This window comes from Musca vetustissima, unplaced genomic scaffold (genome assembly GCF_032173495.1).
Source record: "Musca vetustissima isolate MV318-11 ecotype Yass unplaced genomic scaffold, APGP_CSIRO_Mvet_v1 utg4709, whole genome shotgun sequence".
Lineage (NCBI taxonomy): Eukaryota > Metazoa > Arthropoda > Insecta > Diptera > Muscidae > Musca > Musca vetustissima.
Genome location: NW_026888605.1, coordinates 194909 through 213727, shown reverse-complemented (window position 1 = coordinate 213727; position 18819 = coordinate 194909). Strand labels below are relative to the sequence as shown.

The window sequence follows — 18819 nt, the reverse complement described above, 5'->3', positions numbered from 1 at the left end:
TTCCTCTTGCTCCACCAAAACAAAAAACAAAACGTTGAATAGCAGAACTTTTTCGTATTGGAATTTAATCTTTAATGAATGTTTGGGGTTACCAGAGAAAAACAAATTCGCGAATCGACTGAAAATGTTTGTAAACAAAGTGTTGTGAGGATGATGTTATTCAACTCTTTGGAAACAAATTTGGGAAAACATGCGTGATTTTAAGTGAAATTCATTAAAATATCGGCAATAAAGTTGTAAAATAGTTTCTCAAGTTCAACTATATATAATGAAAACAGTATATAATGACGTTACGATCGACTGTCCTCCAAATACATAAAACACTTGTATGGAGGCTATTTCAAAACATGGAACTACATTTAAAATTTTCCATCAAAATTGTTCCCTCTGAAAACCCAAACTGGACCATGGACCTACATTTAATATTCTCCGCGAATATTTTGTAAAATTGGAGAAAACCGGGAAACCGGATGATTAATATATTCCCAGTAAACTAATCTCTTTCTAATCAAAGCCTAAAGGAATCGAACGGTATTATGTTGGTAAAAGTGGAACTAAAATAAAACTTTTCAAGGGGTAATTTTGCTAAAATTAAGCTTTTTGTAATATTATCAACGGGATCTTTCGTAATTTTGGCTCTATCAACGATATCAAATAAAGGGTAGCACTTTTTTCGGTGTTTTTGGGTACAGTCGTAGAAATCGTGTCTACTGTATGTCTATGGATCTTGGGTCAAAACTAGAAGGCTCACCATTCTAGAACTTTATAGGTATGTGAAGGGATTTTTGGGTGGGTTGAAGTCAGCATCGAATGATGTTGATTTTTGCATCTGCTTCTCATTTTTATTTAATGGCTGTGTAGGATGCATTTCCGACCCATCAAATTGTGGAGTTAGTTCTAATTGTACAAGCTTTGAGTATGAAAATGGGCAGAGCCTATACTCTGTTGATGGCCAGTCCAAAACTGTTTGGTGTTCTATTGGAATTAGTATCTGCTAAGGTTTTCTATAGCACGGGTGTCAGTGAACAACCCTAGATCCGCTTGTGAGGTTATTGTTGGTTTACACCCAAATTGCGGGTACTGTTTCATCTCGGATACCCATTTAAAGGCAAGAAGTTTTAGATGGGCCGTTCCTCATCCATAGAGGTGATCACGTCCAAATACTTGTGATCGATTGATATTGGTGTGGAGCGTTGGTTGACGCTTGGGGCAAGACCGCAAGGTACCCACGTACTGTACGCATCTCTGTATGTCTATTGCTAATTTATTAGATCTGCGAGGAATATTTCGAATATTTCCAGAATTCCATTCTGGTTCGTTGTTTTTAACATTTTGGAAACCATGGATGTCTTTTGTATTCAATGACCGAAAATGGTTGAAAGTTATTTCTCCTTGTTCACTAATGTATAAAGCACGTGGACTAAACGCTTTCAATGTCCACAATAATGAACAATATTAAGGCGATTTTCACGATCCATACTCGATAGAAGTTACAGGAATACAAAGTTAATCGGAAAACGGACACAATATAAATAAACGGACACAATAATAAATATCCCATAATATTATCGGGACGACTGCGATCAAATTTGGCACCACGTGCAAACCACCTGGCCACCTTAACTGTCGTTATTGTTTAAGTACAATATGCGTTGGGCATTGTAAAGAGAAGAAAGTTTTCTCAAGGCAAATCTGTGCTACGCTCTCTTTGCACTTCGTATCAATCTCTCTCTCTCTCTCTTCGTGTATTCATACTCATAAAGTACTCACTTCATTTTGGGTGGAAAGAAAAATCGCGCGCGTTATTGTTTAGCATTTGTTTTTGCTATTACATCCATCGTTCGTTGGACAGACACGACGAGGAAGCAAAGCAGAAGAAACCAAAAACATAGTAAAGGTAGAGAAATAGATACAAAAAGGAAGACCAACAAAAATCCACAATAGATACACAGCAAATTTACTAACAACATACAACGAACGAGCTCTGGCGAACAACGAACGTTTGTTTGCGCTCGTTGGATGGTGGATAGATAGATGGATGTATGGATGGATGAAGAAATGGAATGAATGAACAAAAATGGCTGAGACTCTAAGGTTTTCGTGTGTGGCTGAATGGATGGATGGATAGATGGCTAAACATAAATCGCTTTTTTGGCAAACTCAAAGTTTTGTCCAACTCAGTTGAATTTTTTGGTGGCTGCCGGACTGGTTGCTGTGACGGACCATCATCACATCTCACAACTTAATCTCAGTTGTGCTCAGTATTCGGTAACGGGAACAAGAACGGGAACTCGTCTCATATTGTTGTCTGCTCGCCGCAAGAAAGAGAAGGGAGCCAGCCCTGTGACAACTGCAGCCGACCACCCAACCAACCACCCATCATGTAAAGTGTCTGTTGCAAAGTGAAACGAAATGAAAACTGATTACAAAACTCTCCCAGTGGATACACATTTGATGTTTGTAACCATGACTCGGAGTGTGTCTGTTGTGTGTGATGTGTTGTGACGATGTATCTGAAAAAAGGGATGCGGGATGCTAATGATGTAAATCAAAATGCAATGTTGAAAAGTGTAACAACACCCCGCCACAGCGCGCCACACACACCACACATTACACCAAAGAATGTAACGATAAAAACAAAACAAACTAAAAGTCGGTACCAACAAAAACATTCATGCTAACATATTTAGAGCCACTTAGCTAGCTGGATGTGTACCTGCGTGTGTGTGTTTGTGAGGTGTGTGTACACAAAATATCTTCTTATTCGCCTAATACACTTGTTCTGTTCGTTCGTACGTTCGCACGTTTGGTGTTCAAGTCTGGTCGTTCGGTCGGTCGGCATTTCAACAAAGTGAATTTCTTTTGCCACTGTTTTGACTGATTCGCGGTTTATGTGCTCACTTGTTTGTTCATACCTTGGGGTCTCATGCTCCTCCTGGCCCATACGCTGCTTCCCCTCTTCGATTTCTTGAATATTAAATCATGTGTGTGTGTGTTTTGTTTTCTCTTTATTGCTCGGAGTGTGCGTGAGTCTTCACTTGAATGTGTTAATATTTTTACAGCAAAGACAAATCGAAGAGTCCAGCAAAAAAAGCCGGTATAAACGTCTATCTGTCTGACCGAGTGGCGGTGGTGGACATATCGACATACATACCAACATGCTGCTATATTGTATCAATTAAATATTGACGTTGTTTGTACGTGAGTAAAAACAAAAAACCAAAACCGATGCGTGCTGCGTGAAACGCCAAACTCAGACGACAATAACACAGCCGATATTAAAAACAAGAATTAGTTTACATGGCCATTCGGCATTAACAGTTACAATTTTGTCCCAAACGCTCGTTAACGGCTATGTCCATTGTTATTATTGGTGTCTAAATCGAATTGTAAACAAATTCTACCTTTCCATGTTATTATAATAGCATTCTGAAGAATGCCGGAAACACCATTGTCTTATTTTAAAATATTGAAAAATATAATAAATCATTACTTCTGTCCAAATAATAACTTTTATTCCAATAGCTCTTCAAAATGTTTATGATATCTGGTTTAATCATGTAATAATGTTCTAACTTCTCTCTATGCTAATATGAGAGCTTTGTCAAAACACGGATTCCCTATGAAAACAAATGACTTTTATAACTATAATGGGACGGGAGCTTTATATGTGGGCTATGTCAAAACTTGGACGTGTATTTAACATTTTCTGCATACACCCCTTAGCTATTAAAAAAAATTAATAGTGCCAAATTACAGTCCCTTCAGTGAGAAAATAAATCTTAGAGAAAACAAACAAAATGATCGTGTTTACTTGCCAAAGAGGTCAGCTGAAAATGTGAACCTTCGGTTGGGTGTATTAAAGCCTTGGGCACGCAAACATTTTGGCCGCAAACCGTGGACATACCAAAAGGACCATCCTGAGTGCGATAAAGGACGCGCGACCCAAGAATGGTTACAAAATGAGGTTCCTTGCTTCATTTCCAGCGCACAATGGCCACCAACACCTCCTAATACCAATCCGTTGACCTATTGTGTCTGGAGTATTTTGGAAAGCAAGGTTGACACTAAAAAATACCAAAGTGTCGATCACCTCAAGCAAGCGCGTATTCTAAAATTTGACGCTATTTCCGACATTTTTGCTTTCATTCAATAAAATTTAAAAAAAAAATGTAAAAATTACGGCGCTTGACTTTGTTGCAGTTTTTTTTATCTCACCCTGTATATTCAATTTAAATATTAATATTTGCAAAGTTTGGTCCAGGCCCAAAAACATTATGTGCGAAAACGAAAGGCCCAGTAGAGTTATTACTATTTGAGTCCTTTATTTTGAAATTGGCTTACGTCCATTTTAAGTTCTGGTACAAATACAGTCGACGCCCGGTATAACAAATTCTCAGTTTAACGAATGAGCAAAATAGACGACTTTTTACAATGACTATCGCATATAACGAAAGTTTTCCAAATTTATATACTGGGTATAACGAATGGCGTAGAAAATAATGGGCAAGCCTTATAAAAAACATATATAAACACGTTATTATTTCTGTTATTACGTTAATTAATTCATTTTTTATTAGAAATCCAATGAAAGGTGGATTAACATTTTTGTTTTTTAATAAAATGGCACCATATAAAACTTCGCGATATAACGAATTTTTCGCTATAACGAATGGGCCTGACAATATAACATTCGTTATACCGGGCGTCGACTGTATTGATTTTCTAGAAAAGTTTACAAAATGTATTGTGTTATATATTCTATGTTTTACTTAACAATATTTTTGAAACAAATTAAACCCAAATCTTTAAATATATCACAATAAAAAATGGACATAAACCACTTTCAAATAAACTATTCATTTGCATATTTTAGGAACCTGATACTGTAGACCAATAGTTTTCATATTTGAATATTTGGTAATATCTAAATTACCTGAAACGGATTTATTCCAAAGACATAATATGTCTTTGGAACAAATCCGGTGCTTAAAATCCATATTTCGAAAAAGTATTTTTTAAAGTGGATACAACACAATAGTCCTTAAGAAGTCTTATCACAAAAAAATTAATAGGATTTTCCCATTAATTACTTAGGAGCTGGGTTTCAACACAGGTTTTCTACATATTCAAAAATTTAAGAAATTATTTTTTTCCTAATTTTCGATGAGTATTATTTTATTAATGATTTTTTTTTTCAACCTGACGTTTTAAACCCTCTTCAAAATCTTAATAAAAAATCGGTACATCTTCCCCGGCCTTCGAAAGTATAGAAACTATATTCTATATATTATTAAATGATAATTCGATATTTTCCACCATAACATTTTTCCAACTTAACGCCAGTGGTCTCCAACTGCAACTTCAATCGATATACCCCACACAAATCTATATTGCACTTGTTTAGTAATTGTAAGATTTTAATTTTCGATAATGGAATAATGCAGTTAACTTTATGAAATGCTGCTAAGACATAATTCGTGAGCTAACTGTTAAAGACTCTGGCAGTGTCGGTACGGCAAAGTTTTATTTCCCACTTCAGTGTCGAGTGTTGTTTATGCCATTATCGTTGCTGCCTCGTCTGCTGCGGCTGCTGCTGCTGCTGATGGTAAAATAATGACTTTTGACATCATTTTTCTTCGTTTGTGTCAGTTTTACAACTTAATTATGACTTTTGTTGAGTTGAGCGTTGCGTTTGGGCTTCTTTTTCAACTCTTTACCTCTCTACCATCTCCCTGGGCCAGCAGTTCGTTCGCTCTATTTAACCTCTTCAATCAGTCATTCACATGCTTTGCCCTGTTTCTTGGTAAGAAAGTTGGTTGGCTGGTTGGTCTTTTCTTTCCACTTTATTTGAAGTTTTTTTTTCTTTTTGTGTGTGAGAATGAATAAAGAAGAAGAAGAAGGAGAAGAAAGAAACGTCTTAGACCTATTCAATGACTTTGAAGTGAATGAACGAATGAGTGAATGAATGAATTTTAAGAGGACATTAGATGATTTTTTATTGAATACAATTTTATGCTTGACATTTTATGAATAGAAATTTAGGGTATAGATCTATTGTCGTGGGAATCTTTAAATTGTTAAGTGATGTGGTTCTTTGGTAAAAACAAAACATATTGGAGATTTCCCACATTTCTTAGGATTTAGTTTTATTATTTTCCACCCCTATATACCTCCTACTTATAGATCGATTTCCTTCTTATTTTAGGCAGTTCCATTTTTAATTTATGCTTTCGTCATAAATTCGAACGCCATTTGTTGGCTCGTGCAATTTCAAAAGAGGCTCTAGTACATAACATTATGCAATTATTAGCTGAATCTACAACAAAATCAACGGCAATCACAGCAACAAATCTTAGTTCGGAACACACCGCAGCAACAACAACACACATCAATATGAATAAATTCTATCCGCCAAAACCGAAAATAAATGCATTCAACGATTTGTTCCAGTGTTATCTGTGCCAAGGCTATCTAATAAATCCCACAACCATAGATGCCTGTTTACATACCTGTAAGTATTCCACGGTAGGATAAGATCTCTCTGACCGAATTGATGACGTAATAACATAATTTCGATTTCCGATTAGATTGTCGTAGTTGTATTGTAAGACATTTGGCCGAAGATTACTATTGTCCCCGCTGCAAGGGGAATGGAGGCAAAACAGTAACACATTCAAATCTGAAGTAGGTTCTTTGCATAATTCCAAAATAATATTCTACGCAACGATATTAAATGCCAAAATTCTCCTTGTCTTTTTGTTTCTCCTATTCTCTTCACCCATAAAGATCGGATAATGTTCTGCGTTCAATCATCTACAAATTGGTACCTGGTTTATATCAAAAAGAACGTGAACGCGTAGTGCAATTTGTAAATAATGCCAAAAATGAGGGATCAACATCCGCGGATACCCTCAACGCTCTGTTGGAGAGTGACGATGACTTTTATACAGCCCGAGATTCCATCAGTTTATCATTGGAATTTCATCCACATTTGGCCGAACAATGCGACGTAGCGGATGTACCTCCCGTGAGGTATCTCAAGTGTCTGGCCAGCTTAAAGATACATCATTTGAAACGATTTTTATGTTCCAAATTCGACATTGACCCGAGTAATAGGAAGGTCGACATTGAAATCATCTACGAGGATGAAGTTTTGCCCAGTGATTTTACTCTCATGGATGTGGCCTATTGTTATCAATATAAAGGGGTAAGTGAAGTGAAAAAATAAATCAATGTTCTATAAAGAAGTACAATTCCAATAGTTATTTATTTTAATTCAATACAAAAATACATACATACAATAATATATTAAAAAAAATTGATACATGCGTATATAAATTTTGATAAGTTCTGAAAAGTAATTGAACAATCTCTGAAAATATGTTTAATTGACATAAAAATATAAAATTGTTTTTGACTTATTCGATTTAATTCACTCTACAAAATTTCAAGTATCTCAAGAACTCTTGATAGCCGATTTATTGTGTCAAAGTGACGGCTAAAGGGCTTCTCAAAGTTTAAACGCGTTTTTCTCTAAACATTTTCACGATAACAAAACATATATAAATTTTTATTTTTCGTATGAACTAGGATAAAGCCAATCTGAAAAGTTTGTTTTTTGGTCATAAATGAAAAATATTTTTTCAAAGGTCCGCCATTTTTTAATTTTAGAGCGAAGTCATTAATCCTATCTACTGTAAATTGTTTTCGCTGTTCCAAGGAGTTGACAAAAATTAAGCAATAACAACAATTTTTTGTAAATTATTTTTCTTCTCTTTTAAATCTTCATATATATGTGCAAAGTTAAAACCTTAATTTAAAATTGTTAAAATCAGAATTCAATTTCAAATTGCCAATTTATTATAACATCTCCCCAAAAACGATATGTTTCTTATACAATACCACCTCTTTTGTCATATGCATTCCATTCACAGCAAGCACCCCTTAAGTTATACTACCGAATTTTAATATATCCCGAGGAGCATTTCAAAACTCCTGAAATTGATAATCAAAGTGGAATAAAAACAAATGAATTGTCCACCAACCACACAAGTAGTGAGTCGAAGAAGTCGACTAAAGATGAAACAGCATTCCTTACACCATCTCCGGTTACAACCAAATTGAAAACATCTAAAACACCCGCCTCAAAACACCAATCAACGGATCAATCCGTAAAGATGACCATCTCATCCAAGCCCACTGAATCTGCAAAGAAATCGGTTTCAAAAAGATCTTCCCTGGTGGAAGACTTTACCATACCCACCACTACCACCAATGATTTCAAGTCATTACGAAGTAATGATATTCGTTACAGTCAATTTGGAGTACCGCCCACTCCTCCTACCACTCCCACAACCCTCGTCGGCAATAACAGCACTTCGTCGAAAACGAAAGTGAAATCGACAGCCAGTGTTGTAATCAAGGAGGAGAAACCCCCCAAATGTGATATTGTCGTTAGCATTCCGCACAATCAAATGCAGGATGAATGGGACACCAAACCGTTGTCACAGCTGAAGACGGCCTGCAAAAAGTCGCCACCGACTAGCAACGCCAGTGATGACACCACAACGCCATCTTCTGCGTCCTCGAAAAAAGTCCGAAATGTACCCAAGCTAAAAATTGAATTGAACAGCTTGAAGACAAAGCTAATCGAGAAACCCAAATCGGCTGATATTCGCCTGGACACCTTAATGTTGAAACAACACAAACCTCGAAAGTTTTCTTTGGACGAACCACAGCTGAGCAATGACAAGGTGGACTTGGAGACATATGTCAAAAATATCGGCTTAAAGCCCATTGAAGTTCAAACATCCATCCACACTGCTCCGGCTGAAATGGAAACAGCCGGTAAATTCACACCAAATGCCTCGCCCAGATCTTCATGTTCCTCTTCGACCACCTCTTCGTCGAATGGCTATTTACACGTGTCAGGCACTGAGCATAGCAAGTCGTCGCACAAGAAACGCAAGAAGAAACACTCAAAGGAGTCAAAGGATTCGAAGCGTAGCAAGAAGATGCATGCGGAGATCTCATCACAAATGGCCGACGAGAGTCTTAAAATGAAGGTGAAACTCACCACTCCATTGAGCATTAAACCTTCGAAATTGGAAAGCAAGAAATCACCACACAACGATAAGATTTCAACGGACCACTTCAGTTTCGATAAGCCTCACAAATCCGCAGAAAATAAAACTAAACTTGTCTATGACAATTCAAAGGTCGTAGATGTGGAGAAATCCTACTCAGTTAAGGATAAGTTCCAATTCCCCTCGGAGAAGAAATCTGCTGTAGATTCTTCTTCTTCGTCTGCACAAAAACTTAAGCCCTTGGCCATTAAAACTACTGCCAAGGATTTCGAAGATGACGATGACATCAGCATGCCCGACATAGCCACAGCTCTGTCGCTCAGCAAACCTTTAGCAAATATCAAAGACTCCAAATTACCTCATTCACCACCTTTGCCTCCTAGTCTTTTCAAAACCACCCCTCTAACATTCTCCACCTTTACTCCCAACGTTAGTACCGTGGCCAACAAGACCAAGCCCGTGGTAACCGCTGCCAAACAAATCAAAGATAAACCTGTAGTACAGCCCATAAAAATGAAACCCCTGGCTCCGAAACCTATGCCACCCACCACAAAGCCGCCCAACAGCACACCCATTAAACCGCCACAATTTGCAGTTCCTAATCTACCGCGTTTAATGGCTTCAAACTCGTCAAAGTTCCTTACCTCTACACCCTCGTCCATAGCCAGCTCGGCCAATAAGCATATGGGAAATTTACTCAAACGTTCAGCGTCGATGGATGAAGGAAAATCCGCAAAACAAAGCAAACTGGATAAACCACATCAGATTACGGTCAGTGCCTATGGCAGTAATTTACAGGTGACCAAAGTAGAAGTGCCCGCCACCCCGACTTCATCCACAGCAAAAGCCACGTACGAAATACCCCTCTACTCGCCGCTTTCAGCGTCATACAATCCGAAATGTTCATTTACTGTTGGTTCCACCACATCGGGTAATAGAACTAATTTACCAAGTTCACCCAGTGGATCCATGGCCCCTAACTGTAAATCTCCAATTTTCACAACAAACACCACATCCCTAAAGAAATCCGAAAAAGAGGTGGCGAAAGTAACTACAGCAACAGCAACAACAACCACAAGCTCGTCAAGTCTCACCACAAACACCAGCCTAATGAGTTTCAGCCTCAATAAAACTCCAACATTAATGGGTCCACCTACAAATCTGCCCAAGTTGAATACCGTTGTACCCACATCTGTAAAATCCCCACCTCTAGGAAGTTTAGTCCATAAACCACTATCTGGCACATCCTCCTTGGGCTTAATAAATGCCAGATCCAATTTGAGCAACTCATCCGCCTTGCAGAGCTGCCCGAAAGCAGAGAGTATCACATCACCTTCAACTAGCACAATTAAAAATGCAAATAGTGGACCTATGGAGAAGCCTACCAGTAGCCTTCGACAATTCCGCTTGCCTTCACGTGAATCAGGCCAAGATATTTTAGATTTGTCGGCAACCCCAAAGACTCCTAATGGCATTCAGAGTGTGGAAAAGAAATCTATTTCGAAACCAACAACACCAACTGTTAGCATTCCTGGCTCTCCCACAATGGTGTCGACTGGTTCGCCACTGGAGATGGCTTTGTCAAAAATTAAGCAGAATATTACCAACAACATTAGTCAGGAAAGTAAATCAAATACTACCACCATTGATTTGAAGCCGAATTCGGAGGATTTGCAAAATCTTCATTTACTGTCGGAGTCGGCAACAGCTCGTGAAAAAATTGCAATCACATCGCCGGGTTCTTCTGCGACGACTTCAACGACATCGGTGTATGAAAAACCGAAAATCAATACAAATTCGTTGGTGCGGCAACAAAATGCCTCAGTGCGCAGTATACCTAATCCTTCTGCGTTGGCATTCCGCAATCACCAGCCTGCAGCCAACAACATACCCATGGTTACCATAGCTGCTCCTCTAATTTCAAGCCTTAGCAATGAAGTCGACAAAACTTTCCTTTCCAAACAACCGACATCGCCTCATTCCCCGCTTAGTTCGCTGCCCCTCGGATCTAACGTTACTACCTCTTCAATTACGCCTCTACGCAATACTATAACGGCCACTTCTCTATCCTCGAAACGTCATCCCTCTATTGACCAGGTTGCTGCCAGTTTAAATATTAGAGCCACAGCAGCAGCCGCTGAAGCTTCGGCTAAATCGAATCTGAAACAATTGGATGACATAACGTCCAAGTCCACATTGGCGGAAATGAATGGCGGAAGCAAACTTAAGCAACAAATCAAACAGGAAGCGGTAGAGCAACCTACAACCACTACAACAGCCGCTGGTCCAGTGATTTTGGCGTCCCCAAAAATTAGTCAGACCTCATCAGCAATGCATTTATCGGAGGTTAGCTCTACGGAGATTGTGGAAATTAAAAAAGAACCCGAAGAAAGATGCAGTGAAGCTTCATCATCGTTGGCGGGGGGCGGAGATGAACAAAGGGAAGTCAAAGCGATTTTCACCGTTAGCAGTAATAATAACAACAACAATAACAACAGCATCAGCTCCAACAATACTCATCAATCGTCAACCCCAACGCCAGCATCCTCGTCTTTGGTGTCGAAGGTAGAAAATCTTGTGACGTCAGTGATTAATGTCTCTACACCCACATCCAGTCTGTTGACCACAAGCAGTGCAGGCTATTGAATTAAATTCTACCAGAGATAGTGGTAGACACACGAGAATTTTCCAAGCAATCTGCTGTCAAATGGAAAAAACAGGTAAGTGAAGGAAAGAGAATAAGAAAGTAATCTTAACAATTTAATGATGAAGGGATTGGAATTTTGTGATTTAAAGGCATATTTTTTTTATTAATTGAAATGAGGAAATATGAAAGTGGGGCTATTTGATATTGGGAATATAAATAATTTTAAAAACGATTGAAATATGTGTTGTAAAATCACCTTCGTAAAATACCGAAAATGTTTATTAGCGTTTGTTTTGAGATATTCTGAGGCTTTTGAAATATAGGGCATTGAGAATTTAAATTCAGAAAAAATTAAGCGGTTCAAAATATATAAAGTCAGAAATATTTAATAATTTGTGGGAGTTTTTGAATCAAAAATATTGGGAATAACACAAATGATATCTTTCGCGTATTGTAGAGTTTGTGTGAAGACCGTCTAAAATGTATCCAATTCTTCGAGGATGAACAAAAAATGCAATTTATCAGGTCTCAAACGATTTTTGTATATTAACGTTTAATGATATGGATATTGAATAATTTGAAATTCAATTATTAATCTCTTTGGCATATTTTATTTTTATTTTTTTCCAGGCATAAATAATTCTCAGTTATGAATATTTGCAATAAAAATATTCTGTAGTTAAAAATAACAAGGCAATGGATGTTGTAATGCGTTATTGAAACTTATACTCAGCTCTACTCTACTCCTATCACCTCTCTCTCACTCACAAATAGTGTAATAGCCCTGTAAAAGTAGATTGAATGTAACCCCTTTTGCACAAAATACCCCCATATATAGCACACACCAGTGAATACACACACACACACACACACACACTGAGATACAGATGCATACACAGTGCCAGTTAAATGTTGTAGATTATTGCACTCTCCATTGCAAAATAAATTCATTGAAGGAGAATCATCGATGAGACGAATACCGTGAGCCATGAGAGAGGGAGATGAAATGGGGGCCGGAAAAAAGTGTTTTCAATTTTAACAAAATTGCAAAATCGCAGACATATTGACATCATGCGATATGCAAATAAATAAACAACAACTGCAACAAAAAATGAAATGAAAAAAAAAACGAAAAAAAGAGCAAAACAAATACACTACAAATGCAAAGTAGACAAAAAGAAGAAACAGAACGGAACAGAAACAAAATAGCACAGAATTTCAAAACAAAACGTCATCGTCGTCATAATAAAACAGCAATGAATGAAGCTGAAGCAGAAGCAAATGACGAACAAGAAAAATAAAACACGAAACCCAAACAGCAAGTGACAATACAAACAATCTCATAATGAGCACACACTCCTCTGCGCTACGTCCCACCCTCTGTCGCAAACTGCGTCCGTGTCTATGCTGCAAAACTAGAACGTGTTGAAATTTTCGTCTACGGAAAACGATGTCATCGTCGTCGTAGTTGGTTGTCGCCGTCATCATCATTGCAATTGTGTGACATGAAAGGAAACGTGTAGTGAATTTGGAATGATGAGAAGAAGCAAGGATATCATCAAAGTATCACGAAGGCGAAGACGAAGACGAAGAAGAGAACGAAGGAAATGTACATCTTTGGCAGAAGGAGACATTGTTGACAGGTAAGTTTTGGAGACTTGTTTTTAACTTTTAACGGAGATAAGGTGAAAATTATTTAACTAAAATTAGAAATATTGTTGATGTTGGGTGTGATGATGATGGCAGCAATTCAATTCGTTTTAAAAGTTAGATTTTTAGGTCTTACATTCGTTGTCAATTTATAACATAACTCTGTGGCGTATTCACACATATCAAACTGCCGTTCAATTTGATTTTTAGGCATCATTTTCCATCCATTTAAACTGAATGTAATTTGGCCCACTTTTTGGGTCCAAAAAATCTGAAATAAACATATTGAAAGTAAGGAAACCAAAAAAAAAAAAAAAAAAAAAAATTGGGCGTAACGTAACCCTATTTGGGAAAATACGTAATTTTTGTACACTTCTGGAAACTAAGTGTTAGTGTTTAGAAACTTGTTAGTTAGGCCTTTTTTCTCGATTAATAAATTTTAGATAAATTCTAATTTTGGTTGACTAGTACATTAAGGGAAGAAATTTTCGTATTGGCAGAGAAATGCCTGAGAATCTCCTCTTCCAGTCCACATATACGCTCCGTTCCGCCTATTAAAGTTTTTTTTTCAATATATTGAAATTACACTTCTGAAAATGTGTGCTTCTCTTCTTGAAATAAAGATAGAAATCGCAATCAATCGAATTTGCGAAATTAGGCTAATAGAGATATCATTGTGTAGAAAATCTTCGTATCAAAATGTAAATGTACATCCCAAGTTTCTATATTTCGTGAAATTTGGCCATGGTTTTTAGTGAAAATGGGTTGTCATTGGTTAGAAAATCTTCCTAACAAAAAGTATCAATATTGACCCATGTTTTTAACCTAAACTGGCCCAGTTTTCCCACCCGATTGCCTGCAATTTGGTATTTAATTTTCTCACAATTTAAAACACTTACTAGCAGACAATTTACAATGACATAGTCCCCATATAATGGCTCAACCGATTTTAGGTATTTCGAATATACAAATTAAGTGGATGATATAAAAGTTCAATTCTTCCGAATTAAACGCAGTTTTAACTTGTTAGGATAAAGTTCTGTACTGACATATTTTTTTTATTTTTATATCAATTTTGCATATGAAAAATGGTTGTAGGAAAAGGGAAAAATTCGACTCAAAAAGATTCAAGTAATTTGGATTGTTATGTTGAAAATTGGTTGATATATTAATACAAAGTATATTAATACAGTCGCATTTCTGATATTCAGTTCGAAAAAAAAATAAAGTTTGAATTATAATTCTATAGATCGCGATTTTCCCGCAAATACCTTTTTAGCATATGTATGTACTTTGTAAATTAACCCTACCGACTTAATAGAAATCTGTCCTAAAAAATTAAATTGCAAACATTTAAAAATATTCACCACAATGTTTTTCAAAATTATTTATTGCATTGCAAACAAACAAGCAAAAAAGTCCTGTGGCAACCCAATGCAATGTGAATATCGTACACAGAATCGTATTGATAATTATGCTTTTATGAACATTAAATAATTTTTCTGTATTGTTGCGGTTTTTGTGGTTTACAGGAGAGGAATTTGTCTGCCTCACTCTCTCTGTGCGTGGGGTTATTTGGTTGTAGGAGTTTATAAGCCACTAATATCTGCATTACAGCCAGACAGACATTTTCATCTTGAATTATGAACCTATCAACAAAATGCATTGTGTGTGTTGTATCATAGTGTCATAATCTCTTGTATCAACAGACACACACACACACATATCTATGCACATAGTGCATACATATTTATATGTATGGATTATATGCAAATTTGTGCAAACACTCTCTACTGTTCATTTGTAGACGACTAAATAAATTCATATCCACAAGTTACAGATAAAACACCGAACACACACAGACACCACTACTTACATGTGCAGATGTTTGTTTGTTTATATGTCTGATATTTGTAATTCATTTTATATTCCCTTGTGCTCGGCTGCTCCCCCTTTTGCGTCTCTCTTCTTATGAAATTTGTTGCTCCCCAATCCTCCATACCAGTGGGTATGAGTTAAACTGTTCGTGTTGCACTTGTTAAGCCACTCACTGTTGTTGTTGCTGTTGCCGTTCATTCGTCGTTTATACAATTTATATATTTGTTGTTCATTACCATGATGTTGTTGCTGTTATTGTTGTCGTTGTTGTTATTACTAAACAGTTCACAGTTCGTTAAATGTAAAACACGAAGTTCATTTGAATATCAACTGAATGAATGGATGATTGTACCGAGCGCGCTACTTCAATGGCAGTTGGTTGGATGGTTGGCCGAGGGAGATATGGGATAATGCCTTGTTGAAGATAGATAATATTTGGGTGCGAGAGATTCTATGGAATGATTTTACAAATTTTTAAATGTGGTTTCGGTATATAAAATGATATTGAAAAAACTATAAAAGAAGAAATTTATAGTAAATTACACTTCATACGACAAAATAATGATTTTTGCAAATAGTTAAGAGATCATTGAACTCATTTTGCTTGTTTGATTGCAAAGTGACAATTGCCTGTATATTACAAGTTATATTCACACAAATGTATACGATTTTCTCACTGTAGAATATATTACGATAAAATTTAAATTAAAGTTTGGAATATGGCTAATATTTTTCCTTTATGGTATCCATTATTAGAAGTTTAAAGAAAATACAAATATAGACATCAATGGATTTTTTTTCGAGGTATAAAATTTGAAATCGAATTAATGAAAGTTATATTAGGTTGGGGAAAAGGAAAATAAAATATTCACCGTTCTGTTGTATGATATGTAGCCATTTTAAAGGTAACTTCATAATGCCTCTCTCATAGAGGTCCGGCTCTCTATTAGCAAAAAACTCTAGTAGTCGATTTTCACAATCCTCCCTAGTTATCACTTTGTAACTCGCAACTAAAATATCACTAAAGCCATATGCCGAAAAATAATGTCTTAAAATTTGACAGTAGACTTTTGACAGATGCTACTTGACAGAAGCAGAATTTTATGTCATTTAACAACTAGTTGGAAATTTATAACGATAACGCTTTTAAAAACGTATGTATGGGATATATAAGGGCGACATCAAGTGACCTCTATTTTATATTCCTTATAGTAACTAACTAACGGTCCCTTGCCCGTCTTCATAAGCGATTTCGACTATATATGGTTTAAAGTAACAATTTTTTAACGTAGGTCTCCTTGTTTAACGTAGGTCCCCTTGTTTACCGACCGATTTTAGGCCTTTCTAATGCCCACCTCATGATACATGAAATACAAAATTCGAGGCGTTGGTTTTCTTATTCCTTCTTCATGTTTTATTTGAAATTAGAGACGTTCTATGAAGTTTTATTGAATTAGCTAAATTTATTTATCTTGACTAAATGCGGTGTAGTTTAATTATTTAGTTCCCTGTGCCAGTGGGATTACCTTTTTTTTTTCAAAATAGAACATCACCGCTTTAATGTCTTTTTTTAGATTTTAATGTTCGTTTCTTCCAAACTTACCATTTCCGCAAGACTTTGAATAATTTTCCATTTGATTTGATAAAATCATTGACTTTTTGTTTTCTTTTTGTGCATGACAAAACATGAATCAGTAATTTGAAGTGTTTGAGTGCTCATCACTAATCTCTTCACGATCAGCGAATAGGTTTGAATATTGAGAACAAAATTAATTGTTGTTGTTTTTTATCAACAAATATATATTGCCTTCGGAGAGTTTTATCCCCAACATTGGTTCTATATGAGCAAATGATAAATTAATAAAATTGGCATAGTTTAATTTTTATATTTTAAAATATTTTCCATATTTCTCATTCACATTTTTTAATAATCAAAAACTCAATAAACCGTAAATATTAACCCAAATCATTATGTTTATTAATCCAGTATTTACGAGTTATTGATTTAATAGGATGGGACTTTCAAATGTTTCCTTTTTAATTACGAACTATTTGTAGTTTTATAGTCATTTTAATATATGTAAATACAAATGGGCGAATTCTCCAATTTTGTTCAAAATTGCTTGTGTTAAAACAAAAAAATAATACTGCCTGATTTTTTGTTAAATTTTAAATCTTTAGGAGATTTATCCCCTCATATAAATTATTTCACAATTCTTTACATTAATTTAATTTCTAATATAAATTTCTCCCCCTGTCTATATATATATTTTGATGACGATATGTTTTTACATTGAGTTTGATTTACGATATACACACATACGATTTTCAATTTCTATATTTATATATAGTAAATTCAAATTTGTTAACCTCTTAAAATTTGGTGTGTTTTCTTAATTTTAAAATTGAATTTATTTTTTTTTTTCATATCGGCATCTTCCATCTCTGGTATTTTTGCTATATTTTTCCTCACACTCATCGCTATATATTTTGATGAAGATTTGATTAACATAAATATTTATGGGATTGATTTGTTTACTAAAATGATTTCCAACAAACAAACGAACCACAAATCTCACAAATTTGGCGTTCCCATTCACCATCCATCGGCAGGCAACTCAACATAAATTGATGGTAAATACTAATGTTGCTGCTCTTGTTGTTGTTGCTGTTGATGATAATAACGAAAGATGATCATGATAATAATGATAATGATGGCGGCGGCTACAACAAACAACAGCAACAACAGTTGTATCGTTGTGTTGTTGTTTTCTTCTACACTAATCTGTTGGTCCATCTTCTTCGTCATAATCGCATCATATCAACAACGCACAACCTGACAGACACAGGCACACACAGCCACAGACCATTCGCCCAACGGGAATCAGCAATGAAAAATCATCATCAAATAATATTTTTCGTTTTTTTTTATGGACAACAAATAACCAGTACCAAAGAAAACAACAAATGCTATTTTATCACAAAATAATGTAATATTTTCAAAGCACACAGTGTTACGAGTCCACAAAATTGCTATGATATATTTGAGATAACAGTAGACCAGACTGGGGTCATGACAAAGGGGAAAATATCGAATCGTATTTCATAAAATTTGGTACGAAGTCCCAGCTCAGCAATTTCCCTGAGTGGTATTACATATTTATAAACAAAATCCAAGCTTATTTGTGGGTCATATTAGATCCAAATTTTTAAAAAATCATATGATATTACAATGGAGATTAATATAATATTAATATAATACTAATATAATACGAAGGCAGTTCGGAAAGTTCTTAGCCTAGCACAAAAAAACACGGTATAAACAGAAAAAAGTTAGGTGTTTTGGAAACTTCCATCTCTTTTATAAACACATCTAAAGTTTGTTTTGATCTGGCAACTCCTTCATATAGATGCAGGTGTTCAAAATAAGCGCATCCGCAATTTTTTACAATTTAAAAATTAGAAATTCTTTAGTTCTTAAAATTTAACATGAAATAAAATTTAACATGTGTCCATAACAAAGAGGGAAATTTCCAAAACACTTAATTTTTTTCT

At 35.8% G+C, this 18819-nt stretch overlaps 1 protein-coding gene across 1 annotated transcript; it reads left to right on the top strand.

The window, feature by feature from the left end:
- The first annotated feature begins 6379 nt into the window (after positions 1-6379).
- On the top strand, positions 6380-11735 carry LOC133336446 (protein suppressor 2 of zeste). Its single transcript, XM_061544741.1, has 4 exons — positions 6380-6514; positions 6591-6687; positions 6790-7210; positions 7938-11735. The coding sequence occupies exons 1-4, from the start codon at positions 6397-6399 to the stop codon at positions 11733-11735; spliced, it is 4434 nt and encodes a 1477-aa protein (XP_061400725.1). The 5' UTR covers positions 6380-6396.
- Positions 11736-18819: the final 7084 nt, after the last annotated feature.